The sequence below is a fragment of the Salmo salar genome, chromosome 23 (genome assembly GCF_965601325.2).
Source record: "Salmo salar chromosome 23, fSalSal1, whole genome shotgun sequence".
Taxonomy (NCBI): Eukaryota; Metazoa; Chordata; class Actinopteri; order Salmoniformes; family Salmonidae; genus Salmo; species Salmo salar.
In genome coordinates this window covers 2,034,047-2,060,500 of record NC_138313.1, presented here as the reverse complement: position 1 = coordinate 2,060,500, position 26,454 = coordinate 2,034,047, and the positions used below count along the sequence as shown (strand labels likewise).

Below are 26,454 nucleotides of genomic sequence, written 5' to 3'. Positions count from 1 at the left end.
TTCTAAAAAATATTATGTTGAGTATTATTCCAATACTGCAAAATGGGCAGTAAAATATTAATTAAAATGCTGACAACTCATAAAGAGTTGTTCCACATCGGTCTCCCTCTCATAAGCAATAATATGGGACATCCTTGCAACTTGAATGCAATTAATAGTGGTTTCCAGTCTCCTGCCTCTAAACAATTAAAGTGTCTGTTTCGTATATATAGGGTCAGCATAAATGCAATATCCTGCATTCAAAACACTGACGATATTCAACCATCATCAATAGATTGGTTGTGGACCTAGCTACTTTGGCCAACGGCGAGTAGAGGGATGGGTTACTCATATAACACAGATAAAACAGGTGACCCCAGGCACAAACACTTTCACAGCATACCTTTCGATTTTGCCCCGTTGGGACCATTGATATTTGGGGCGATGGAATCCTTCCGGATTCGTTTGCTCGGGGGTCGAACGCTGGATCTCAGAAAATGATGCTGGTCGTGACTCGGTGCTGTCGAGGAACGTGGCTGTTGGCTCGAGCAAGGTCCAGACGGGTTCGATACGGAGGTGGTAATAACCGGTGCTGAACTGGAGCAGCCCGTAGTTGATAGAGTATGAATTTCCACTCCGTCTCTCTTTGTACTACGCTCTTCGCTCCCCTGATATCCGCTCTCCTCCTCGTCACAACCTTCAAGCTTTCTGGCCCAATTATTCGGGCCATCGACACCAATGCCGTCTCTCAGCCCAACTGTCATCCTGGCAAAACACAATCAATACAAATGTTTGACATTTAAAAAGACATCACAACGCAAATCAACTTAAAAAAAGACGACGTTCTTTCTCTCAACATGGCCGCCGCTGCTTGTTTCAAATCCCCTCTCACAGTCCCATCGAAACACGAAAATTCTGTCTATATATTTTCATTTACATTTTGAAAGCGAAAATATTACTATACCTTGTTCGTGCGTTTTTGTTAGTCATCTTAACCTTCTAACAGTTTACATGGTTTTATTTTTATCCGAAATTCAAATACGAGCGCCTCTGAGTTTAGCGCCCGCTGAAACGACAACGTAAAACCTTTCGATACATTCGACCTCTATTTAAAGTGCTTCTTTATCAGACAAGGTTACCCATTTTCATGCTCTTCGACAGCAGATGTCTTCTTTCTTTTCACCATCGACCCGACGGGTTTGGTATGCAACAGTATATACAATTGGGCATATTCAAGGCAATGAACAGGGTCTAGCCGCGACTATCTTCACCTCGCTCAAGCTTCGACTGAATTAAACTCTGCGCAACTCAACTGTTCACTATCCGAGTACCACACTCTTACTCTCAATTTATTGCCTTAGACAATGTGAATATTATCGGTAGAGGCTGAAATATTTGACCAAACATTTAACATGCTTCAAACGCTCAAAATAAATAATCTGAATAAACTAGCTGGTTTTAGTTTTTACAAAAGAGCACAGAACGTTCGCAGTCTCAATTTTGCTTATCACCACGTCATCTCCATAATTGTTGTTTTCAACATTACGATGTTTGACGACATTATGTTAACAAACTGCATAAAAAAAAGTTGCTTGTGATATTAACTCTCAGCTTCAGAAAGCAACAGCGGATACCTTATACATCATATTAAAGTACACTTAATGGAGAAACTAACCACAGTCACTCGAACCAATAGAATATTATGAGTGTTCAACTACAACGATATCTAATCCATATATACATAGAGCAGACACTGCATTTAACTTAATTTGCAAGTTACATATTACTTCTAACATGCACTGATACAGGTGTTTCATCCTTTTTATGCTTCACCCATCTCTTTAGACGTCTCCAACTATTTTGAGGGCAGAAACATTACTACTGTAGCTACAACTTTAAACAACTGTCACGTCTCAAACACACACCCTTAATTCTTTGAAATTCATTCCCATGCAGGGAAAGAAGACGCAAACAATGTCGTATTACTGTGTCAGATATGTGTTCTCTAAATCATGATTGTCCAACCTAATGAGAGCAAACTCTTTTCAAACGCAAAACAAATTTACGAAATTATATTTTTTTCCTGCAGAAATATAAGAGTAGCTAATTGAATGCTCTATCGTTTGTTTGACTGGTTGCTTTATTCTGTGGTTGTTATCCTCACCTCCTCGGCTGATATAACAGCTGATTCTGTCTACTGATCTCTTTCCTCTCGTAACCCGTGTCATTTCTATAGGTACATTTTAGGAGGAACGAGATACACACACACACACTCCAAAAAGCAACTAACTTTACACGGGTGCTAACTACTAGCTAACGTTACTAGCTAAGTTAACTTTGGTAATGTTTGCTAGCGATGTGCCGCCAAAACCCAGTCAACTAATGATACTTGATAGCAAACGAAGTCTCAAGCACAAATTCACACGAAATTATACACAGTATTGCATTCAGTTGCAGTGAGACAAAGATTAAGCAATTCATAAAATTACCTTGTTTTGACTTTTGTGTTTACGACTTCATGAGAAAACGTGCAAACTAAACTAACTCCGATTGACAACCTTCTCGTGCACAAGCACGCCCACTCCAACTCAAAAACAAATCTCCTGATTAGTCAGTTGAGGGAGAAAGACATATGATTGACATCCAAGAGCTCCAATTGTTGATGATAAAGAGGATGCAAATGAACCAATTGGATATCTCAATCAACATACGTTATTGAGTGCGCGGGGAGTCATTTTACATTGGCCGGGCCAAAACCTGTAACGTCATCGGGCCCTCACAAATCGAACATTTTGACAACAATGCAGCATGGAGCTTCGTCGAAATACGAAAAAAATCCTGAAATAAAACGTTTGAATTGTCTAGCTAGTTTTCATTGGGAAGGCAGATTAAATGTTTTTATAAAAATCAATCACTTTCGCATAATCCGTGGTTGTCATGGATGTCGCCCAGGCAGAAAGCTCTAAATATTATACATATTTGAATAGTTGTAGGTGTTTTTTGACAGACTCTTTTTAAATCAACTTTTATTTTGTTAGCTAATTAAGTTTTGATTGTATATATATTGATCCACAGCAGTGCAAGACTGTCAAGTCAGTTATTTTACTAACTGAACTAAGAAGCTAGCTGTTTAGCTAGTTAGCTACTGTAGCTGTTTGTGTTTTTATTTGAAACAACGAGATGACAGAGGCCTGTAAGACTGTTGAATAGGGCAGGGGGTCACAAAATGTTTCCCCAAAATTGTTTATTTCAAGGACTATTCCAGCTGACTAGTGAGCTTCAAGCGCCCTAAACTAGTGGCTGTATGTCTTCACCCAGGTGGGTTTTTCTGACGATTTACCAAGGAGTCTACAACTGGGGATGGCAAGAGGTGTCCTGGCTTCTGACTTGTTTCCCCCCTGATCAACCTTGTCTGGGCCTCAGTCAGAAGAGACGTGGACCTAGTGGGTGAGGATGGTGCGCATGGAGAGTGGATTGGACACAGGATGTAATCTGTTGGACTTCCACCTGCCTCTGCTCTGTGGATGACCATGGAAGATCTTCCAGACAGATATGACAATGGGCTCACTGAAATGTTTTGTTGTTTTAAAGAGCTACTTTGTGACGTGTGCTTAATTATGTCAGTTTTCTTTTGAGCCGACTCGCCGTTCAGAGTTCAGAGTCCGGAACTTGCTGGCTCCAAGCCCTGGAGGCAGCCCGGTTCCAAATCGAATGCAATCAACTTTTAGCCAGTGCCTATAACACGCCGACACGGGCGACAGGATGAGATTAATCGAGCCCCTTTATTTGAAAAGTTGGGTATAGCAATGGGACATATAATTCTAATTTAGTTTAGATAGATTTCTATGGTATGTTCCCCGCCTAGAACCAACATCACACGCGCCACCCATGTACTATCAATTCAAAACAAGGGGCGTTATTGGCATGGGAAACACATGTTTACATTGCCTTAGCAAATGGAAGAGATAAAACAAAAGTAAAATGAACAGTAAACATTACACTCAGAAAAGTTAACAGTATTTTAACTTTACTACCATGAAATACTGCTACATTACCTGGAACTGTTTCAAGTTAAAATGTTAGTTCCTTTTCCAGTTATGGAAATGTCGCTCAAAGTCCGGGCGAGTAAACCGCGTGCACCCAATATGACAGACAGGCGGAAAGCCAAATCACAATGGAAAGAGGGCGTTATCTTTAGTAATTTAACCAATGAAACTAGTCACACCTTTCGACTGAAAACGCTTTTGACCATTGAGGCTCTTCCCATTGCTGGCTCGTCCTATCCAGTTGGGCGGGGCTTTGCCCGGTTTCGGAAGGGCAACACGCAACCAACAAAACTTTTTAAAAAATTGAGCTAGCTACGACATTAATTTCCCCCCACACGAAGACAGTCATCACAATGACTTCGACGAACATGTTTTCAGGACTCGATAATGGCGCAAAGCCAAGTTCAAGGTAACACGAAATTGCATCCACAGGTTTTATTTGCAGCAGGCAAAATTCAAGCAACTAGCTGGCTATGTTCCTGAAAGCTACGCCTTATGCTCATTGGCCGCGAGCCTGTAAGAAGTATAACGTTAGCTAGCTAGATGGCACTTTGATGATACTAACGTTAACTAGTTATAAGACAATTTAGTGATACAATGTTTATTCCGTTTTGTCAGTAGTAAACTTTTCGTTTGATAACAGCTAGGTAGGTCCTTATGGGCTTTGGGGTTTGTTTGTTTTTTTTGGGGGGGCTGCGGAAATGGTAGCTCGTGGAATTTTATTAGAATTTTTTTTTTTTTACATCGTAGCCAGCGATATGACGCTCATTGTTCTCTTGTTGCTTGCATTTTCAAAACAGGCACAGTCACCCACACCCCGTCTACAAACAACCTATTTCGAAAAAGTAATGGTAATTGGGCATATTTCACTGTTTTTTTTTGCGCGGTCAGCTATGGTTGTCTAACCCCCCTGCGAACATTCCAAGAACAGCCAGCTAACGTTAACTGGCTAAATATGTGTTCTGTGTTGAGTTGTGATCAGCTAACGTTACACAAATAAATGTGACTTTTAAACAGTTTATTTAGGTCAGCAGGCCTATGTAGCCTGCAGTCATACTGTAGTACAATTAGCCGATAACTAGATTATTTGGTCTTTAGCCACAGCTAATGTGGCCACAGCCACCATTTGTGGCCTGTCTTATATAAGAAGCTGTGCATGCCGCATATTCTATTCCTAGATTTTGCTATATGCACGTTTTCATTATGGAACATTCTCTAATCATATTATCCCAGGCACTGCCTGCCTTTGTATATGATGAATGCTGACAGAGTTTGGCCTATATACTCTACATCAGGCTATATACTCTACATCAGTGGTTCCCAACCAGGGGTACAAGGAAGCCACAGTGTGTTTTGCCTATCCACAGGGGGTACTTCAGAAGACTCATGAGACCATAGGCCTGCTGGTAAAGCACATAAGGGGGTACTCCAGGGATACTCCAGACAGAACAAAATTCATTTGGTGGTACAGTAACCAAAAAAGGTTAGGAACCACTAAGTGAACCAACATGATTCTGATGTTTCCTTTTCAGAGTCCTGCGTCCCCCCGGAGGTGTCTCCAGTGACCTGTTCGGTGGCTACGAGGGAGAAGCAGTTGCGTCGAGACGGCCCCACAAGATGGCCTCCAACCTTTTCGCCCCACCAGAGCCCCAGGGTGTCATCAGGCGAACCAACCCCCCAGGTGAGAGAGAGAAGGCCCCTTACTGGGCATACAAATTCCCTTTTCACACTACTGGGCTGAATTGATCCAAGCTGTTTTGCTCTGGCCTGGTTATGCATCCAAACATTGAGTGGCAGTCTGTTATTTTAGTCCTTAATACAGAATAAAGGTTACGCATCCACCATAGATGCTGGAACCATGAAAGGATGTTGGAACTATGATAGAAAGGACTATGTGAAAGGAAAATATCAGAGCCAGGAAAGTACAGTTCAGGTCAGTGTGGAAAGGGAAGATGCTTCCTATGTCTTCCTACAAGGTGAGAGGGCCCCTGACTGGCCAATCAGACAGGCAACGACTTCCCTCCCTGGTTCTGGAGCTGTCAGAGCCTTTTCAGGTCTGTGTGGTGTGAAAACTGCCACTAAGGTGCTACATTAGCTTTTTTAAGGTTAAAAAAGGAGCCATTGATGAGTGTGAACTGACTCACCATCTCTTCCCCAAATCATGTTTGGATTGTATTGACATGCTGCTGTGTGTGTGTGTGTGTGTGTGTGTGTGTGTGTGTGTGTGTGTGTGTGTGTATTGAACAGGTCACTTATTTTATCTGGTGACTTCAGTGTCACAAGACTCAACCAGCCAAATCAAATTTATTTTGTCACATACCCAGTTTAGCAGATGTTATTTCTGGTGTAGCGAAATGCTTGTGTTTCTAGCTCCAACAGTGCAGTAATATCTAACAATTCACAACAAAACACTATACGCACAACCTAAAAGTAAAATAATGGAATTAAGGAATATATAAATATTAGGACGTGCAACGTCAGTGGCATAGACTAAAATACATTAGAATAGAATAGAGTATATACATATGAGATGAGTAAAGCAAAAATATGTAAACATTATTAAAGTGACTAGTGTTACATTATTATAGTGGCCAGTGATTTCAAGTCTTTGTAGATAGGGCAGTAACCTCTAACGTGCTAGTGATTGCTTTTTAACAGTCTGGTGGCCTTGAGATGGAAGCTGTTTATCAGTCTCTCGGTCCCAGCGTTGCACCTGGACTGACCTCGCCTTCTGGATGATAGCGGGGTGAACAGGCAGTGGCTCGGCTGGATCTTGTCCTTGATGTTCTTTTTGGCCTTCCTGTGACATCGGGTCCTGGAGGGCGGGTAGTTTTCCCTCTGTAATGTGTCGGGCAGACCGCATCACCCTCTGGAGAGCCTTGCAGTTGTGGGCGTTGCAGTTGCTGTACCAGGCGGTGATACAGCCCGACAGGATGTTCTCAATTGTGCATCTGTGAAAGTTTGTCAGGGTTTTGGGTGACAAGCCAAATTTCTTCAGCCTCCTGAGGTTGAAGAGGTGCTCTTGTGCCCTTTTCACCACACTCTGTCTGGGTGGACCATTTCAGATCGTCAGTGACGTGTATGCAAAGGAACTTGAAGCTTCTATTCTAGCCTAGTAACAATCAGTAGTAGGCCATTGTCGTTCCATGCGGTGAAATAACTGGGTGCTCAAGAGCCACAGCCCAGCCTCTTCATTGTTGACTCCAGTGTAGGATTACATGCTGGCCAGGGTTTTCGTTAGCTGGTAAATGCCGCCTTTTGGCAAAAAAATAAGTGAAAAGCCGATAAAGAAAATGGTGGCCGGCCAAATTGTCCGGGATTTTTTTTTAATCCATTGGAAACCATGTTGATAATCCCTGTTTCCAGTGATACCACCGAGAGGGGATTCTTTCTCCAAAACAGAGTATAGACGAATTCAAGATCACACTTTCTTGAGGACAAAGTAACGAGGCTGATGCACATTGCAAGTTCCTCCAAGGAGTTCAACAATTTTGATTTCCCACAGCAACGGCTAACTTTGAGCAGGCCCAGGTCTGGCGAAACGCTAGTAAATTAGCTAGTAAATTTGTGTTTTTCAGGCCGGGCCCTATCAGTTCTGCTGCCGCCCTAGGCAAGATATACTGCCCCTGTGTCGTATAGTGTAAAGATTTGAAATGTATTGACTAGAGTAATGATGTGCATCATGCGCAATTGGTGCAATTCAATTTAGCAGCACTTGGAAATCAAACATCGTTTCCAACTATTCACATCAGTTGCAATCACTAGGCAGTCAATTGCCTATAGTGGAAACAGACCTAGCCACGTACAGTGCTTTCGGAAAGTATTCAGACCCCTTGACTTTTTCCACATTTTGTTACATTACATGCTTATTCTAAAATTAAAGTCAATTGTATTTTTCCCCCTCATCAATCTACACACACTACCCCATAATGACAAAGCCAAAAAAAGTCAGAAATGTTTGAAAAGAAATAAAAAGTGGAAATACCTCATTTAAGTATTCAGAACCTTTACTCAGTACTTTGTTAAAGCGCCTTTTGCAGCGATTACAGCAACGAGTCTTCTTCGGGTATGATGCACACCTGTGTTTGGGGGGGTTTCTCCCATTCTCTGCCGATCCTCTCAAGCTCTGTTAGGTTGGATGGGGAGCGTTGCTCCACAGCTATTTTCAGCTTTCTCCAGAGATGTTCGATCAGGTTCAAGTCCAGGATCAGGTTGTTGTCCTGTTGGAACGTGAACCTTGACACCAGTCTGAGGTCCTGAGCGATCTGGAGCAGGTTTTCATCAAGGATCTCTGTACTTTGTTCCGTTCATCTTTGCCTCGATCCTGACAAGTCTCCCAGTCACTGCCGCTGAAAAACATACCCACAGCATGATGCTGCCACAACCATGCTTCACAGTAGGGATCGTTCCAGGTTTCCTCCAGATGTGACGCTTGGCATTCAGGCCAAAGAGTTCAATCTTGGTTTCAACAGACCAGAGAATCTTGTTTCTCATGGTCTGAGAGATCTTTAGGTGCCTTTTGTCAAATTCCAAGCGGATTGTTGCGCTTTTTTAATAAAAAAAAATAAAAAAAATAAAATACACTGAGGAGTGGCTTCTGTTTGGCCACTCAACCATAAAGGCCTGATCAGGTCTTGGTCACCTCCATGACCAAGGCCCTTCTTCCCTGATTGCTCAGTTTGGCTGGGCTGCCAGCTCTAGGAAGAGTCTTGGGTGTTCAAAACTTATTCCATTTAAGAATGATGGAGGACACTGTTCTTGGGGACCTTCAATGCTGCAGACAATTTTTGGTACCCTCCCCAGATCTGTGCCTCGCCACAATCCCGTCTCAGAGCTCTATGGACAATTCCTTCAACCTCATGGCATGGTTTTTGCTCTGACATGCACGGTCAACTGTGGGGCCTTATATAGACAGGTGTCCCTTTCCAAACCATGTTCAATCAATTGAATTTACAGAAGGTAGAAACATCTCAAGGATGTTCAATGGATACAGGATGCACCTGAGCTCAATTTCGAGTCTCATAGCAAAGGGTCTGAATTAGGGCTGGGTGACATGGCCAAAATATGATTCAAATTTTTGATGTTATTTCATGTTTTTGATTAAGAGTTCCAAATTTGCTTTATGCGTAGTGCGTGACCCTAGGGTGGCGTATGTATATACACCACACACAATTTCAATCGGTCTTTCTCCGTTCGGATTGTTTTATACGGTTCAACTTAAACCCAAAATAATTTCCTGCACTCATTTAAGATCATTTCCACGCGGCCACGATATGGGCAGAAATACTAGGCCTTAATTTTAACCTAATGTTTTAATCTAAAAAATAATAAATAAAAAAATAAAATAAAATAAACACTTGGGTGAACTTTAGGAATCGTGGAAATGGAATGTTTATAATTCTATAGTTAGAATATAAATAATAGTGAGCACTTTAAACACATTGTTTGACATGACAATGAATGACAATGCCATGGACGAGTTCTTGTGACAGGGTAGGAACCAAATTGATGTTCATTGTTTCATAGGGGATCTTATAATCTTTGGTTACATTAAATCTTTATTCATATAGCCAACATATTCATGCTTCGCATATTCCTCTTTGATTTAGAAGATACTGTTGCACAATCAACATGCTGATTTAAGCCTCCACCAGTACTGGTATCAGGTTGTTTTATCTAGCTACGTTTGCTCTGACTCAGTACTTTTACTTAGCTAGCCAGCTAACTAGCGATTAGCATTAGTGGCTAACACGATTTAGCTTAATTTGCTAAGAAAATACAAACTAGTTGTTTGCAGATGTAAGAAACACAAACTCATTTTGTGATTTATATAAATCTTGTGGATTTATATTAAGATCAAAGTGGAAACAACGTCGTTGTCATCAACATTTTTGCATGTGCTGCATTGACCATAAGTGTCTCGTGGTCAAGCAACAACAAATGTGCTCCTTGAGTGACAGGAGGTGGGATTAGGTCTGTGTTGAAAGCGGCATAGAGAGAGGGATAGCGGAGAGTAATGGCTCAAGTAGAGTAAACTATAAAAATGGACGTTACACGCGGCGTATCACATTTAACAAACCAAACATTCAAATACTGTTATAGAAGGTAAAGTAAAAACCCAAACCGGTCCATGCATCAATACCGGTATATAGTAAAATACAGCATACCGCCCAGCCCTAGTCTGAATACTTATGTAAATAAGGTATTTCTGTTTTTTATTTTATAAATACATTTGCAAAAACTTCAAAAAAAAAAACTGTTTTTGCTTTGTCCTTATGGGATATTGGGGGGGGATTGATTACATTTTTGAATAAGACTAACAACAAAATGTGGGAAAAGGCAGCTGGTCGGAATACCTTCCGAATGCACTGTATATCACACAAGTCACGCCCCCCCCCCCCCCCCCCCCCCCCACAGTTCAAATTACAATAAACACAACATTTATTAACATCTTCCAGGAGAACTGTAAAGAGTGCGATATCATTTGAGCTTTGGAAACATGTGCTTTCGTTAATGCGTGGCGTAGGCCTCATTTCACAGGAGCATTGCAAATATACAGCCATGTTTGTGTATGTAACCGATGTGAAATGGCTAGTTAGTTAGCAGTGGTGCGCGCTAATAGCATTTCAATCAGTGACGTCACTCGCTCTGAGACTTGAAGTAGGGTTTCCCCTTGCGTTGCAAGGGCCGCGGCTTTTGTGGCGCGATGGGTAACGATGCTTCAGTGGGTGTCAGTTGTTGATGTGTGCAAGGGTCCCTGGTTTGAGCCCGGGTTGGGGCGAAGAGACCTACACTGTTACATGTACAGCCATGTTTTATTTATTAGGCATGAACATTTTAAATTAGGTGTAAAGGAAATTCAATTAAGAGGCCCAAATTGAATTTGAAAACAGCGATTTTGTTATTTATTAAAGTGTTCATACAAGTAGCCTATAGGACAGGGAGTTTGCAAAATTACAGTGATCAAAAATATAAACGCAACATGTAAAGTGTTGGTCCCATGTTTCATGAGCTGAAATAAGATTCCAGAAATGTTCCATATGCACAAAAAGCTTTTTTCTGTAAAATGTGGTGCAAAAATTTGTTTACATCCCTTTGCTAAAATAATCCATCCACCTGACAGGTGTGGCATATCAACAAGCTGACTAAACAGTGTGATCATTACATAGCCGTGTCTGAATCCTGGCTTAGGAAGGCCACCAAGAATGTCCATCTCCAACTACAACAAATTGGATGCAGTCTATCACAGTGCCATCTGTTTTGTCACCAAAGCCCCGTATACTACCCACCTCTGCGACCTGTATGCTCTCGTTGGCTGGCTCTCGTTGGCTGGCCCTCGCTACATATTCGTTGCCAAACCCACTGGCTCCAGGTCATCTACAAGTCTTTGCAAGGTAAAGCCCCGCCTTATCTCAGCTCACTGGTCACCATAGCATCACCTACCCGTAGCATGCGCTCCAGCAGGTATATTTCACTGGTCATCCCCAAAAGCCAACACCTCCTTTGTCTACCTTTCCTTCCAGTTCTCTGCTGCCAATGACTGGAATGAATTGCAAAAATCACTGAAGCTGGAGACTTATCTCCCTCACTAACTTTAAGCATCAGCTGTCAGAGCAGCTTACTGTACCTGTACACAGAGCATCTGTAAATAGCCCACCCAATTACCTCATCCGATATTGTTACCTCCCTAATCTTACTACATTTGCACACACTGTACATTTTCTATTTTTCTATTGTGGTTTTATCCCATGTGTAACTCTGTTGTCGCACTGCTTTGCTTTATCTTGGGCAGGTCGTCGTTGTAAATGTGAACTTGTTCTCAACTGGCCTACCTGGTTAAATAAAGGTGGGGACAATGTAAGGCTGCTCTAAAATGTGCAGTTTTGTCACACAACACTGCCACAGATGTCTCAAGTTTTGAGGTAGCATGCAATTGGCATGCTGACCGCAGGAATGTCCACCAGAGCTGTTGCCAGAGAATTTAATATACATTTTTCTACCATAAGTTGCCTCCAACCTAATTTTAGAGAATTTGGCAGTATGTCCAACCGGCCTCTCAACCGCAGACCACGTGTAACCATGCCAGCCCAGGACCTTCACATCCGGCTTCCTCACCTGCGGGATCGTCTGACACCAGCCACTGAACAGCTGATGAAACTGGGTTTGCACAAATGCAGTATTTCTGCACAAACGGAAACCATCTCAGGGAAGCTCATCTGTGTGCTCATGGTCCTCACCAGGGTCTAGACCTGTTATGCAGTTTGGTGTCGTAACTTATTTCAGTGGGCAAATGCTAACCTTCGGCACGCTGGAGAAGTGTGCTCTTCACTGAATAATCCCGGTTTCAACTGTATCGGGCAGACTGCATTTATGGCGTCGTGTGTGAGAGTGGTTTGCTGATATCAACTTTGGGTTTGGTTAGGTGTAAGCTACTGACAACGAACACAATTGCATTTTATCGATGGCAATTTCAATGCACAGAGATTCTGTAACGAGATCTTGAGGCCCATTGTTGTGACATTGATCCGCTTACATCACCTCATGTTTCAGCATGATAATGCAAAGCCCCATGACGCAAGGATCTGTTCACAATTCCTGGAAGCTGAAAATGTCCCAGTTCTTCCTTGGCCTACATACTCACCCGACATGGGACAACATTCCACAGGCCACAATCAACAGCCTGATCAATTCTATGTGAAGATGTCATGCTGCATGAGGCAAATAGTGGTCACACCAGATACTGACTAGTTTTGTCCCGTGGAATAAATATTGTGGATCTTAATGTTTTTCCTCATAATCCTGGACTATCGGACCCCAATTTTATTACGTTTGCAATCGCAACAAATAATCTGCTCAGACCCCAAGCAAGGATCATCAAAAGCCGTGCTAGAAATTCTCGGACTACCCAAAGATTCCCAGATGCCCTTCCAGACTCCCTCCACCTACCCAAGAATGTCAGAGTACAACAATCAGTTAACCACCAAACTGAGGAACTTAATGTAACCTTGCGTAATACCCTAGATGCAGTCGCACCCCTAAAAACCAAAAATATTTGTCATAAAAAACTAGCTCCCTGGTATACAGAAAATACCCGAGCCCTGAAGCAAGCTTCCAGAAAATTGGAACGGAAATGGCGCTGCACCAAACTGGAAGTCTTCTGATTAGCTTGGAAAGACAGTACCGTGCAGTATCGAAGAGCCCTCACTGTTGCTCGATCATCCTATTTTTCCTACTTAATTGAGGAAAAGAAGAACAATCCTACATTTCTTTTTGATACTGTCGCAAAGCTAACTAAAAAGCAGCATTCCCCAAGAGAGGATGGCTTTCACTTCAGCAGTGATACATTAATAAACTTCTTTGACGAAAAGATCATGACCATTAGAAAGAAAATTATGGACTCCTCTTTCAAGGGAGACACGTTTTTTAATACTATATCTCTTGACACATTGATGAAAATAGTCATGGCCTCAACCTTCAAGCTGCATACTGGACCCTATTCCAACTAAACTACAGAAAGAGCTGCTTCCTGTACTTGGCCCTCCTATGTTGAACATAATAAACAGCTCCCTATCCACCGGATGTGTACCAAACTCACTAAAAGTGGCAGTAATAAAGCCTCTCTTGAAAAAGCCAAACCTTGACCCAGAAAATATGAAAAACTGTCGGCCTATATCAAATCTCCCATTCCTCTTAAAATTTTTAGAGAAAGCTGTTGCGCAGCAGCTTACTGCCTTCCTGAAGACTAACAATGTATATGAAACACTTCAGTCTGGTTTTATACCCCATAGCACTGAGACTGCACTCGTGAAGGTGGTAAATTACCTTTTAATGGCGTCAAAGGCTCTGCATCTGTCCTCGTGCTCCTAGACCTTAGTGCTGCTTTTGATACCATCAATCACCACATTCTTTTGGAGAGATTGGAAACCCAAATTGGTCTACATGGACAAGTTCTGGCCTGGTTTATATCTTATCTGCCAGAAAGATATCAGTTTGTCTCTGGATGGTTTGTCCTCTGACAAATCAACTGTAAATGTCGGTGTTCCTCAAGGTTCCGTTTTAGGACCACTATTTTCACTATATATTTTACCTCTTGGTGATGTCATTCAGAAATGTTAACTTTCACAGCTATGTGGACGATACACAGCTGTACAGTTAGATGAAACATGGTGAAGCCACAAAATTGCCTTCCCTGGAAGCCTGTGTTTCAGACATAAGGAAGTGGATGGTGGCAAATGTTTTACTTTTAACCTCTATGAGCTAGGTGGGATGCTTGCGTCCCACCTACTCAACAGCCAGTGGAATCCCGTGGCGCGTTACTCGAAAATACCTTAAATGCTATTACTTCAATTTCTCAAACATATGACTATTTTACAGCATTTTTAAAGACAAGACTCTCGTTAATCTAACCACACTGTCCGATTTCAAAAAGGCTTTACAGCGAAAGCAAAACATTAGATTATGTCAGCAGAGTACCCAGCCAGAAATAATCAGACACCCATTTTTCAAGCTAGCATATAATGTCACATAAACCCAAACCACAGCTAAATGCAGCACTAACCTTTGATCTTCATCAGATGACAACCCTAGGACATTATGTTATACAAAGCATGCATGTTTTGTTCAATCAAGTTCATATTTGTATCAAAAACCAGCTTTTTTACATTAGCATGTGACGTTCAGAACTAGCATACCCCCGCAAACATCCGGTGAATTTACTAAATTACTCACGATAAACGTTCACAAAAAACAGAACAATTATTTTAAGAATTATAGATACAGAACTCCTTTATGCACTCGATATGTCCGATTTTAAAATAGCTTTTCGGTGAAAGCACATTTTGCAATATTCTAAGTAGATAGCCCAGCCATCACAGGCTAGCTATTTTGACACCAACCAAGTGTGGCACTCACCAAACTCCGATTTACTATTAGAAAAGTTTGATTACCTTTGGTGTTCTTCGTCAGAATGCACTCCCAGGACTGCTACTTCAATAACAAATGTTGGTTTGGTTCAAAATAATCCATAGTTATATCCAAATAGCGGCGTTTTGTTCGTGCGTTCAAGACGCTAGCCGAAGGGTAAATAAGGGTCACGAGCACGACGCATTTCGTGACAAATTTCAAAATATTCCATTACCGTACTTCGAAGCATGTCAACCGCTGTTTAAAATCAATTTTTATGCCATTTTTCTCGTTAAAAAAGCGATAATATTCCGACCGGGAGTGGTGGTTTTCGTTCAAAGAGAGAAAGTAAACATGGAGTCGACTCGGGCACGCGCGCCCCGTCCCATTGTCCTCAGATCGACCACTATCAAAATGCGCTACTGTTTTTCAGCCATGGACTGCAAAGCCACGATTCAGCTTTCTGGCACCTTCTGAGAGCCTATGGGAGCGTTAGAAAATGTCACGTCATGCCAGAGATCCCCTGTTTTTGTTAGAGATGATCAGTAAGGCCATGAAATGGTCAGAGAGCGCTTCCTGTTTGGAATCGTCTCAGGTTTTGGCCTGCCAAATGAGTTCTGTTATACTCACAGACACCATTCAAACAGTTTTAGAAACTTTAGGGTGTTTTCTACCCAAATCAAACAATTATATGCATATTCTAGTTACTGGGCAGGAGTAGTAACCAGATTAAATATAACTGTAAAGGACCTCGGCGTTACTCTGGACCCTGATCTCTCTTTTGACGAACATAAAGACTGCATGAAGGACAGCTTTATTTCCATCTTCGTAACATTGCAAAAATCAGAAACTTTCTGTCCAAAAATGATTCATAAAAATTCATCCATGCTTTTGTCACTTCTAGATTAGACTACTGCAATGCTCTACTTTCTTGCTACTTGGATAAAGCACTAAATGAGCTTCAGTTAGTGCTAAACACGGCTGCTAGAATCTTCACTAGAACCAAAAATGTGTATCATATTTCTCCAACGCTAGCCTCTACACACTGGCTTCCTGCTAGGGCTAATTTCAAGGTTTTACTGCTAACCTACAAAGCATTACATGGGCTTGCTCCTATCTTTCCGATTTGGTCCTGCCGCACATACGTACACTACGGTCACAAGATGCAGCCTTCTTTACTGTCCCTAGAATTTCTAAGCAAACAGCTGGAGGCAGGGCTTTCTCCTAAAGAGCTAAATTTTTATAGAATGGTCTGCCTATCCACGTGAGACACGCAGATTCGGTCTCGACCTTTAAGTCCTTATTGAAGACTCATCTCTTCAGTAGGTCCCATGATTGAGTGTAGTCTGGCCCAGGGGTGTGAAGGTGAACGGAAAAGCACTGGAGTGACGAACCACCCTTGCTGTCTCTGCCTGGCCGGTTCGCCTCTCTCCACTGGCATTCTCTGCCTCTAACCCTATTATGAGGGCTGAGTCACTGGCTTACTGCTGCTCTTCCATTCCGTCCCTAGGAGGGGTACGTCTCTGTCATCTTCCTGTCCGGGTTGGCGCCCCCCACGTGGGGGAGATCTTCGTGGGCTATTCTCGGCCTTGTCTCAGGGTAGTACGTTGGTGGTTGAAGATATCCCTCTAGTGTTGTGGGGGCTGTGCTTTGGCGAAGTGGGTGGGGTTATATCCTGCCTGGTTGGCCCTGTCCAGGGGTATAGTCGTACGGAGCCACAGTGTCTCCCGACCCCCTCCTGTCTCAGCTTCCAGTAATTGTGCTGCAATAGATTGTGTTGGGGGGCTAGGGTCAGTCTGTTATCTCGAGTATTTATCCTGTCTTATCCGGTGTCCTGTGGGAATTTAAGTATGCTCCCTCTAATTCTCTCTCTCGTTCTCTTCTTTTGGAGGACCTGAGCCCTAGGACCATGCCTCAGGACTACCTGGCCTGATAATTCCTCCCCAGTCCACCTGGTCGTGCTGCTGCTCCAGTTTCAACTGTTCTGCCTGCGGCTATGAAACCCTAACCTGTTCACCGGATGTGCTAACCTGCTGTTTTCGACTCTCTCTCTACCGCACCTGCTGTCTCTAACTCTGAATGATTGGCTTTGAAAGCCAACTGACATTTACTCCTGAGGTGCTGACCTGTTGCACCCTCTACAACCACTGTGGTTATTATTATTTGACCCTGCTGGTCATCTGTGAACGTTTGAACATTTTGGCCATGTACTGTTATAATCTCCACCCGGCACAGCCAGAAGAGGACTGGCCAGCCCTCAGAGCCTGATTCCTCTAGGTTTCTTCTTAGGTTCCTGCCTTTCTTGGGAGTTTTTCCTAGCCATCGTGCTTCTACATCTGCATTGCTTGCTGTTTGGGGTTTTAGGCTGGGTTTCTGTATAGCACTTTGTGACATCAGCTGATGTAAAAAGGGCTTTTATAAATAAATGTGATTAATTTTGTTGTCTATTCCCCTACTCTTTTTAAAAAAAAAATTTTTAGATTTTTTTTTTTTTTTTTTGCCTGAATCTGTGACCAACCGATATCTGTATTCCCAGTCACGTGAAATCCATACATTGGGCCTCCACCTCCAAATCGATCCCTCTCCAGAGTACAGGCCTCGGTGTAACCCTCATTCCTTCGATGATTAAAACGAATCTGACCATCACCCCTGGTGAGACTTAATCGCGACTCGTCAGTGAAGAGCACTTTTTGCCAGCCCTGTCTGGTCCAGCAACGGTGGGTTTCTGCCCATAGGCGACGTTTTTGCCGGTGATGTCTGGTGAGGACCTGCCTTACAACAGGCCTACAAGCCCTCAGTCCAGCCTCTCTCAGCCTATTGCGGACAGTCTGAGCACTGATGGAGGGATTGTGCGTTCCTGGTGTAACTTGGGCAGTTGTTGTTGCCATCCTGTACTTGTCCCGCAGGTGTGATGTTTAGGTGTTACACGTGGTCTGCCACTGCGAGGACGATCAGCTGTCCGTCCTGTCTCCCTGTAGCGCTGTCTTAGGCATCTCACAGTACGGACATGGCAATTTATTGCCCTGGCCACATCTGCAGTCCTCATGCCTCCTTGCAGCATGCCTAAGGCACGTTCAAGCAGATGAGCAGGGACCCTAGGCATCTTTCTTTTGGTGTTTTTCAGAGTCAGTAGAAAGGCCTATTTAGTGTCCTAAGTTCTCATAACTGTGACCTTAATTCCCTACTGTTTTGTAAGCTGTTAGTGTCTTAACGACCGTTCCACAGGTGCATGTTCATTAATTGTTTATGGTTCATTGAACAAGCATTGGAAACCGTGTTTAAACCCTTTACAATGAAGATCTGTGAAGTTATTTGGATTTTTACGAATTATCTTTGAAAGACAGGGTCCTGAAAAAGGGTGTTTCTTTTTTTGCTGAGTTAATGAACTATAACTCAGTCAAAGCTTTAAACTTGTTGGGTTTTTATATTTTTGTTCAGTGTATATTATACTAATATTATATTTTGAAGTTTTATTACTATGGAGGTGACTTGTTCTTCTAGACTAAATGTTTTCTTTATTCAACTGTTCCATTTATGATTTATAGCAGGGATGAAGACGCAACGGGCAATGTTTTGCTTTTCAGTAAAACCTGTCATGTTGGTATAAGAATGTCATAATTTTTTTATTAGAAATGTACAGGCTAATTTCTATTCTGTTAAGATTAATTACAATAATCTAAATGTGAATTTGAGTACCGTGGGTGGACGCCCTAATGCGGTACACACATGATGCATATGGCTGTCCGGTGAATTTAAAATTTCTGCCAGCAAATTTTCCTAATGGTGACTGAGATTTTCATTAGTTAAACGAAGTTTGGGCCACATGTAATCTAGTGACATCACATGACTGGATCAATATGTCTATATTGAGGCCAGGAGTCAGAGATGATAACATATTTTAATTTAACCATGAGTTTCTATTGTCTCTGCACACGCCCAGATATTGAAATGTTATCTTACTGCGAAATTTAATGCCTCATGTCAGTCCAGGCTGTGCAACAAGCTCTTCACCATACCTATCGCATAATGAGGGTAGGACTGGGCTTTGTGTGTGGAGGTTTGAGGCCTGGTTCAATTTGGTTGGAGGGAGTACAGTCGTCATGTTGCCAGTAATTGGTCAGATAAGAAGTTTTAGTAGTGAAAATTCAATAGAAATGTTAATCACAAAAAAGTGGTTGGGGTGTGGAGATTTGACTTGTCTGTCTTTTCTTCAATGCCTTCAATAATGTTCAACTTTAATGCCTTGTAAATTATTTTGTTCTTTCTGTATTCTATTCTAAGGCGTTGACAGCGCCATTTCACCAGGTCAAATTCCTGGTGCATGTAAAAAATATTTGACTCGCTTTCCTTCCTCGATGCAGGGGGTAAAAGCAGTGGGATATTTGGTTCTCCAGATGCCCCAGCCGAGCAACGGAGACCCGTACCCCCAGGCGGCAACACTAGCAACATCTTCTGGGGGCTAGAGAGCGCCCCTCCCTCTGACAAAGCCCATTCCAACAAGCCAAAGGTAATCCAGACCATCCTTGTCCCCCAGTCTCTCCCATTCCAAATCACTAATGGTTATGGATTTCTAATTTGCATGATGTGTAGGCTATATTGACATGTTCTCCCTATTATTCCTAGGACAACATTTCTGTGGGTGAAAGTCCCATACCCGAGCCCCCAGGTGAGTTTGACATGGATAATGGATTCTGGCTACCACTTTACAGCCCGCTGTCTGCCAGGCAGTTACTAGAAATGACTTGTTGACCAAGCTAATGATAATAATGACTTAATAATTGCATAATTATTAATTACACAATGGTTTCTTTAAGATGTTTTGGTACCAGGTAAATCTAACTTGGTTTCTAATCTTTTCTCTTATCCCTCTCTCCCTTTCGCTCTCAGCTCCTCTGCCGAAGGAGATTCCGGCCAAGGAGGAGAAGGAAGAGAATGTCGCCTCCCCTCCCCCCACTCCCACCAAAGCAGCGGTGGAGACTGCGCCTGCTCCCTCGGCCAAGAAGCCAGAGGCCTCCCTTAGTGAGCTCTCACTGAAGGACCATGAGCCCCACCTCGGCCCCCGCCCCCGCTCCCACAACAAGGTCCTTAACCCCCCAGGAGGGAAGTCTAGTGTTGTCTTCTACTGATCCAGCTCCTTCATCCCATCTCTATTCATGCATGCATCCCAAATGGCACCTTATTCCCTATATACGTAAGTAACCCTTGTCCAAGACAGAATGGCACGTAGGGCAGGAGCACATCTCTTGTCCTGTCCAGGGGGTGTACTTGTACATCAAGCAGCCTCACGCTACAGAAACAAGTTTATGGTCCCTGGTCAAAATTAGTGGACTGTATAGGAAACAGGGAGCCATTTGGGACACAACCCATGCACACCACTATTCTCTGTTCTGTTCATTTTCCATTTTCACTCTGTCCTTCCATGTGTTGCACTTTCTAATCTAACCCATTCTTGACCTAACCTCCCCCTGTTCATTTTAGATTCTTTAGATTATGTTGCTATCAAGCAGGAAGAAAATCATCTCAATCATTTTTACAGGCTAAATTCCTGTCCAATCATTCAAAATGGTTAAATTCCTTATTCATTGCAAGGGTTCTATTTCTTGCTGTAAATGTTATTTTTTTGTATTACATGGTTTTAAATGTTATTGTGTTGATTACAAAGGTTCATTTTAGTCAATCACTGGCATCCATTTGGAATTCCGAGTATGACTCAGCTGTGTCGGCATTGAGATCTATTTGTTGCCCATGCAAATGGTTGTCATAGTAAGCCCTTAAGTGATCAAAATCCCTCTTTACTGTCAGTTTGTTAACAGGTATCGCTATATCATGCTCATTCTGTCCTCCATTTCATCACACTCCTTTTCTCTCTCTCCACTAATAATCAAACCTATCTTGAGTTTCTGTCTGCAGCCAGAAACAAACTCCTGTTCAGGGAAAAAAAGCAAAAAATCGACTAACTAATGAATGCAAAGCAAAGAGCTATGGGCAGTACCCATGATGCATTGCACACCCCCAAAGTTCTTGTTCTTCGGAAGAAATTCCACTATGATTTTATATATCGCCCATGCAAATGGCTGAATGTGTTGTGGTTGTTCCCTGGTCTGTTGCCATTGCTTGCTGTTAGAGGATTGTATCCACTCGGGGAGGCCTCTGTTTTAAATTAAAACGTCTGCTGTACACAAGTGAACTCTGGAATAGTAAATGACTGGTCAAAATACAGATGGGGACTTGGGAGACCCTAAGGAACCCTTAGCCACCCATACACCGCACCACGTTCCAGGCTGCCTACGTAGCAGTTGCGCACCATTTCTTACAAAGCCTGGATAAGCGTTTTAACATGTCAGTAACCAGTATGGCTAGTTTCTCGTCAACGTATAAACCTTTTAAGACTTTGGTGGAAGTCTTGAGTTCAGCATATATTAAAGGCTGTGCGTAATGACTTAGTGCAAATAAACATTTATTTTGCCATTAAATTCCCATGTACTGAATAAAAAATACAAGTTAAATGGGACCTACTTTACTCTCAAAAAAAGGTTGGATGGAAACCTGGTTAATAGCTGCATCAACTGACTGTAGATGGCGTGGTATTAAATCATTCGTTGATTTGTGCAGTGTGGCCGGTTTGTATGCAGTCTGGAACGCGCCCCTGTTCAAGGTCTCCTGGTGCCATAACCCCTGAGTGTTGGAGTGCCTGGCAGGCAAAGTTCACAGCAGAGGAAAAGCAAAAATAACCTGTGTATTGCAATAAAACTTATTTTCAGACTATCATCTTTTGTCTATTTTGCTGTTTTCATGGCTTAGGTATTGGCGGTGTCAATATTGATTAAATAATGGAATCATCACAATTTGCAATTTCAGCCTAAGGGTTGTATTTATTAGTGTACACTGTAGCAAAGGTTTTGCAGTGAAAAACAAGTTATTTTTAGTTCAGGTAGTCAGTTCCTCCATTTTGGCCCACTTTAGTGTTTAGTGAATACAAACCAGATTAATACATTGGGAGGGTTCATCCTCTGTTAGCTTCTTGAAATAGGATATCTGGCACACCCCTTATTGTAGGTGTTGTCAATACTCAATGCAAGAAATGTCATGATGGAAATTCCATTCACTGATTCTTTAGTTCATTCAACCTTGAACAACTATAAAATGAAAGTACTTTGAGTTTACATGTGATTGTTTTTATTGTTGTGTTTATGGCTGCTGTATGCTAATTTCCTCCTCTGGCGGTTGCTAAAGTCTAATTTACCCTTGTGTGTAATGTCAAGGCATGCTTGAATATTCTAAACACAAACTAGGCCTTTATCACTATAATATAATCACATGTATTTTGACTTCTGTTGGAGTAAGGTGGTTCATCTCACATGACAGATGTCTCATGGAGTTACGCCGGCCACCCTCACGTGCATAGAGGCAGTCTAATACCTTGGCCTTGGGAATTTGGGCTGCTTTTGAGATCAATTGAGTTTACAACTTATTTCCATTCACTGTCAGTACCATTGTACATGTTTGGCATGACAAGGAGTTGCATGATGGCACAAACATACTGGTATTCAGACTAGCCACAAGGAGAATATAGTTCCAACTTGGACCACCAGAGGGTGCTGCTTTATAATACCAGGACTTGACGAATGAGGCTGAACCAGTGGAGGAAGGGAAGAACCATCCCCAGTGAATTTAATAAAAAATGGTGTCGTGATATGACTGATTAATGTGATGACGTGTTTATCGAATCAACTATGTTTAATGGTTATCACATAACAACTAATGGAATAAGTTTAACGAGTTACATCTCCCGAATTAACTCAAGATTACATAAATTATATCTATAAGTCACATCAATCATTACCTCATATCAGTCTCATTCTGAACGTCGCAGACTTCTTGCAGGAATGCAAACTTGTACCTTTCGGCGAAATTCGCCGTTTTGAATCCAAAATAGGTGACCTACGTGATTCATGTAGAGCCGTTGAGAAAAGTTTTTTTGGGGGGCTTTGGTTGACTACGAGCTGTATGCGAACGAGTGATGCACGTTTTGGACCAATACTGGCTGTATCCAAGGCTCAGCCAGTCGTTCACATAACAGAATGCAGCACGCCACTGACGAGACAACAAATTTGATAGTTACAGCATCAGCGTGCACTCTGGAAAGAGCGGAGAGTGGAAAGGCAGTTTGACAGTTAACAGCAGCGTGTCCCTTGAACGATAACGAAGAGGTAGGTGAGAAGCCTGACCACGGAGACTGGGATGATGAAGCGTACTTCATGAGCTGTAACTGGAAAAACAACTGGCATTTGGAAAGTTTGAGGTGAGGGAGAAACTGGTAGAACAAGTCGTGTTAGCATTGTCAAGTATCTTGCTAGCTGGATCGAATTCTCCGTTAGCTAGCCAGAGAAATGTTGAGGAACATTAGCCAACTTAACTGATCAAATAATTGAGTTTGGTGTGTGAAAATTAGCTGGCTAATGAAGTCAGACAGCTAACGTTAGCTAGTTAAAGTTATAACATCAGATGAGCTAACATTAGTAACCTAACCAATTCGCTATACTATTAACTGGTATACGACTCCTTGCCATTCTTCAAGTTATAACGCGTTAGTTGCTTACTGGACCCTGGCAATCTGAAATGTTAACTAGCTAACGAACTATCTGTGAACTGTTTTCCATCTACAGTATGTGGTTAATTTTCAGAATGAGATAATTAGGTGAAAATGAGGCGTTGCTTGTTAAACAAGTGGATTCGGGGATCAAGTGTAGCTAGAGCTGGGCCTGGCTTTAGCCTAAGCTGGAAGCCACTATAGAGTTGAAAGGAACACTACACACTTTTCCTCTTTCTTACTTTTTCAATACAGTGGCTAAAAATGACAGTCCTTATTCAACTAAGTCTGCTGTTCCAAACAAACACAAACACCACAAGTTTCTCGGTCTCAACTACAGAGTTAGTCTTTCAGGAGGCTTGAGACTACACTGTGATCTGCGCAGTACTCGTGGTGTGCCACAAGACATAGATAAGGCATCTCCCAGTGGAGCTGGGTGTGAGGGCACCGGAGCGGGTTGGGTGTTTGTGATAGAAAGTCCATCACCCTCAGCAGGAACCACTGAATGCCCCTGTTCCTCATATTGTTTCCTGTGGGGTTTCAACTTGTATACTACCCCCTGCCGCGGTTCTGTCTGCAAACATGGTCTTTTCTTTGTCATAGCGCAGGCGGATGTGGTCCTGGTGTCTGCGCATGACTCGACCATCAGTCAGTTTGACCACTCTGACTCAGAATGATACCTGGCAACCAACGTTGGCTGCTTGTGAAGTTGCGAATGTAGACATTGTCATTGGGTTTTAACTGTCTCTCCCTCGCGTGGGGGTCATGTTTCTCCTGCTTCCGTTCCACTCATGCTTTGATATCCGGACACAGTAGATCCAGGTGAGCTTTTGGCTTTCTGCCCATCAACATCTCAGCTGGAGCCTGTCCTGTTGTGGTGTGATGCGGTACTGGAACAAGAACCGAGAGAGCTTAGTTGTGATGGTTCCCCCAGTCATCTTTTTGAGCCTCTCTTTCAGTGTCTGCACAGCCCGCTCCGCCAAATCACAGGTAAATGTTGTTGCGTTGTCAGACATGAGAGTCAGGCAGACCATGTGTTGCAAACACCTGCCAAAGCATTTTGATGGTTGTGGTCGCTGTGATGTTGCTTATGATGTAAGACTCCAGCCACTTGGAGTGAGCGTCCACCATGACAAGGGACATGTGGCCCTTTGCAGGGCCTGCAAAGTCTGTGCAGCCTGGACCATGGGTGGTTCCACAGATGTAGTGGCGTGGGCGGCGCCATCTTCTGGTTGATCTGGCACTCAGAACATGATTTCACTTTGTTTTCTACGTCCTGATCCATGTTTGGCCACCAGATGTAAGATCTGGCTAAACTTTTCATCCGGGAGGCACACAGGTGAGCTTCATGGACCTCATCCATGACTTGTGCACGGCCAGGGGGTGGAACAACCACTCTGGACCACCAGAGTATGCAGCCATCCTGCACACTCAGCTCAGTTTTGCGCTTTGCATAAGGTCTGTCCCTTATCCTCCATGACAGGAGGCCAACCCTGCATAAGGAATCATTTCACTTGGGCCAGGATAGGATCCCGGTCTGTCCACTGTTTGATCTGTTTGGCATTCACATGTGAGTTTGACAATCTCTCCATTAGTAAAATTGTCTCGGGGGGGCACCACAGTTGTGGTGGGCATCTCTGGTAGCGCGAGACGGCTGAGCGCGTTTGCATTGTCCTTCCTCGCTCTGTACACTATAGTGTACTGGTAAGCTGACATTGTGAGGGCCCAGAAAATCATATTTAAATGTATATCAAACCATTTTGAAATGTTGACCCTGATGTCACACACAGGCCCCTTTTTATTTATAGAAACACCCATATGTTTACTTTTACTCAAGTATGACAATTGAGTACTTTTTCCACCACTCACCCAGCCTGAATTTAAAATGGATTCAATTTAGATATTCTGTCACTGGCCTAAACACTATCCCATAATGTCAAAGTGGAATTGGTTTTAGTAATTCAACCCCTTCGTTATGGCAAGCCTAAATAAGTTCAGGAGTAAAATGTGCTTAAGTCACATAAGTTGCATGGACTCACACTGTGCAACAATAGTGTTTAACATGATTTTCTTTTATGACTACCTCATCTCTGTACCCCACACACAATTATCTGTAAGGTCCCTCAGTTGAACAGTGAATTTCAAACACAGAAATTCACAAAAAGCAGACATATCCGTTTGAGCATGGCGAAGTTATTAATTACACTTTGGATGGTATATCAATACAACCAGTCACTACAAAGTATTTCCTAACTCAGTTGCCAGAGAGGAAGGAAACTGCTCAGGGATTTCACCATGAGGCCAATGGTGACTTTAAATCAGTTGGTTTAATGGCTGTGATAGGAGAAAACTGAGGATGGATCAACAAAATTGTAGTTACTCCATAATACTAACCTAAATGACAGAGTGAAAAGTAAGCCTTTACAGAATAAAAATATGCATCCTGTTTGCAATAGAGTACCACAGTATGAGTCATAAAACCTAGCGGTCAAACAGGGAAATAGTTCCAATCGTTATTCCACCATTCACTTTTTCCATAGGGTATTTTAGAAACAAATACGGCCTGTGTTTCGTGTAGGCTTGCCCTGGCGTGACGTTTTGATAACCCTGTAAATCTCTAGGACAAGGTGACTTATATTCGCCTGTATTTACCCCCCCATTTGAATCCAAGATGGCGTAGCAGTCAGACGTCTTTGTCCTGTCGTGTCCCTTGTATATATCTTTTTACATATGCAAAGAAAAATATATTTTAAAAATATTTCAAATATTTCAACTTCTAAATACTCTCCTGCAACCCGCCTCACCCACTGTGGCGTGGATCTGTTTTTTTTCCTAAAGTATTTCTATTTACTTCGGATCTGGAATCCCTCAACTGAAGCTAGTCAGCTAACTGCCTACCAGTTATCAGTCAGCAAACCATTGCTAGTGGTCATCAGC

General features: G+C 42.6%; 3 protein-coding genes across 7 annotated transcripts in view; 2 read left to right on the top strand and 1 right to left on the bottom strand.

The window, feature by feature from the left end:
* The window catches only part of LOC106583928 (protein cramped-like), a 76,783-nt gene extending 72,668 nt beyond the window's left edge, over positions 1–4,115 (bottom strand). The window contains exons 1-2 of one of the 4 annotated variants that reach the window (XM_014168603.3): positions 4,035–4,115; positions 383–744 (exon numbers count right to left, since the gene is read on the bottom strand). In XM_014168603.3, coding sequence (XP_014024078.1) covers positions 383–743 — 361 coding nt within the window. In that variant the 5' untranslated portion in view covers position 744; positions 4,035–4,115. Of the gene's footprint in view, positions 1–382; positions 745–943; positions 1,291–2,468; positions 2,571–4,034 lie in introns of those variants that run through there. The other 3 variants (XM_014168602.3, XM_014168599.3, XM_014168600.3) reach the window with 3 other exon arrangements.
* A 150-nt stretch (positions 4,116–4,265) lies between these two features.
* On the top strand, positions 4,266–21,695 carry hn1l (hematological and neurological expressed 1-like). 2 transcript variants are annotated; one of them, NM_001123696.2, is made up of 6 exons: positions 4,266–4,434; positions 5,558–5,706; positions 19,289–19,434; positions 19,551–19,593; positions 19,815–20,008; positions 21,540–21,695. In NM_001123696.2, the coding sequence occupies exons 1-6, from the start codon at positions 4,394–4,396 to the stop codon at positions 21,597–21,599; spliced, it is 633 nt and encodes a 210-aa protein (NP_001117168.2). In that variant the 5' UTR covers positions 4,266–4,393; the 3' UTR covers positions 21,600–21,695. The 2 variants fall into 2 exon arrangements, with proteins under 2 accessions (NP_001117168.2, NP_001421598.1); NM_001434669.2 differs by having other exon boundaries at positions 19,815–21,695.
* Positions 21,696–22,817: 1,122 nt separating this feature from the next.
* LOC106583929 (C-Jun-amino-terminal kinase-interacting protein 3) overlaps positions 22,818–26,454 on the top strand; it is a 101,966-nt gene continuing 98,329 nt past the window's right edge. Inside the window, exon 1 of the mRNA XM_082967868.1 lies at positions 22,818–23,229. The gene's annotated coding sequence lies outside the window, so the exon portion shown is untranslated. The remainder of the gene's footprint in view (positions 23,230–26,454) is intronic.

Bases quoted from the DNA above. Each gene is read 5' to 3' on its own strand.
- hn1l (NM_001123696.2), top strand. From the start codon at position 4,394: ATGTTTTCAGGACTCGATAATGGCGCAAAGCCAAGTTCAAG. The intron at 4,435-5,557 runs GTAACACGAAAT...TTTCCTTTTCAG, and splicing joins GGCGCAAAGCCAAGTTCAAG to AGTCCTGCGTCCCCCCGGAG. The intron at 5,707-19,288 runs GTGAGAGAGAGA...TCCTCGATGCAG, and splicing joins CAGGCGAACCAACCCCCCAG to GGGGTAAAAGCAGTGGGATA.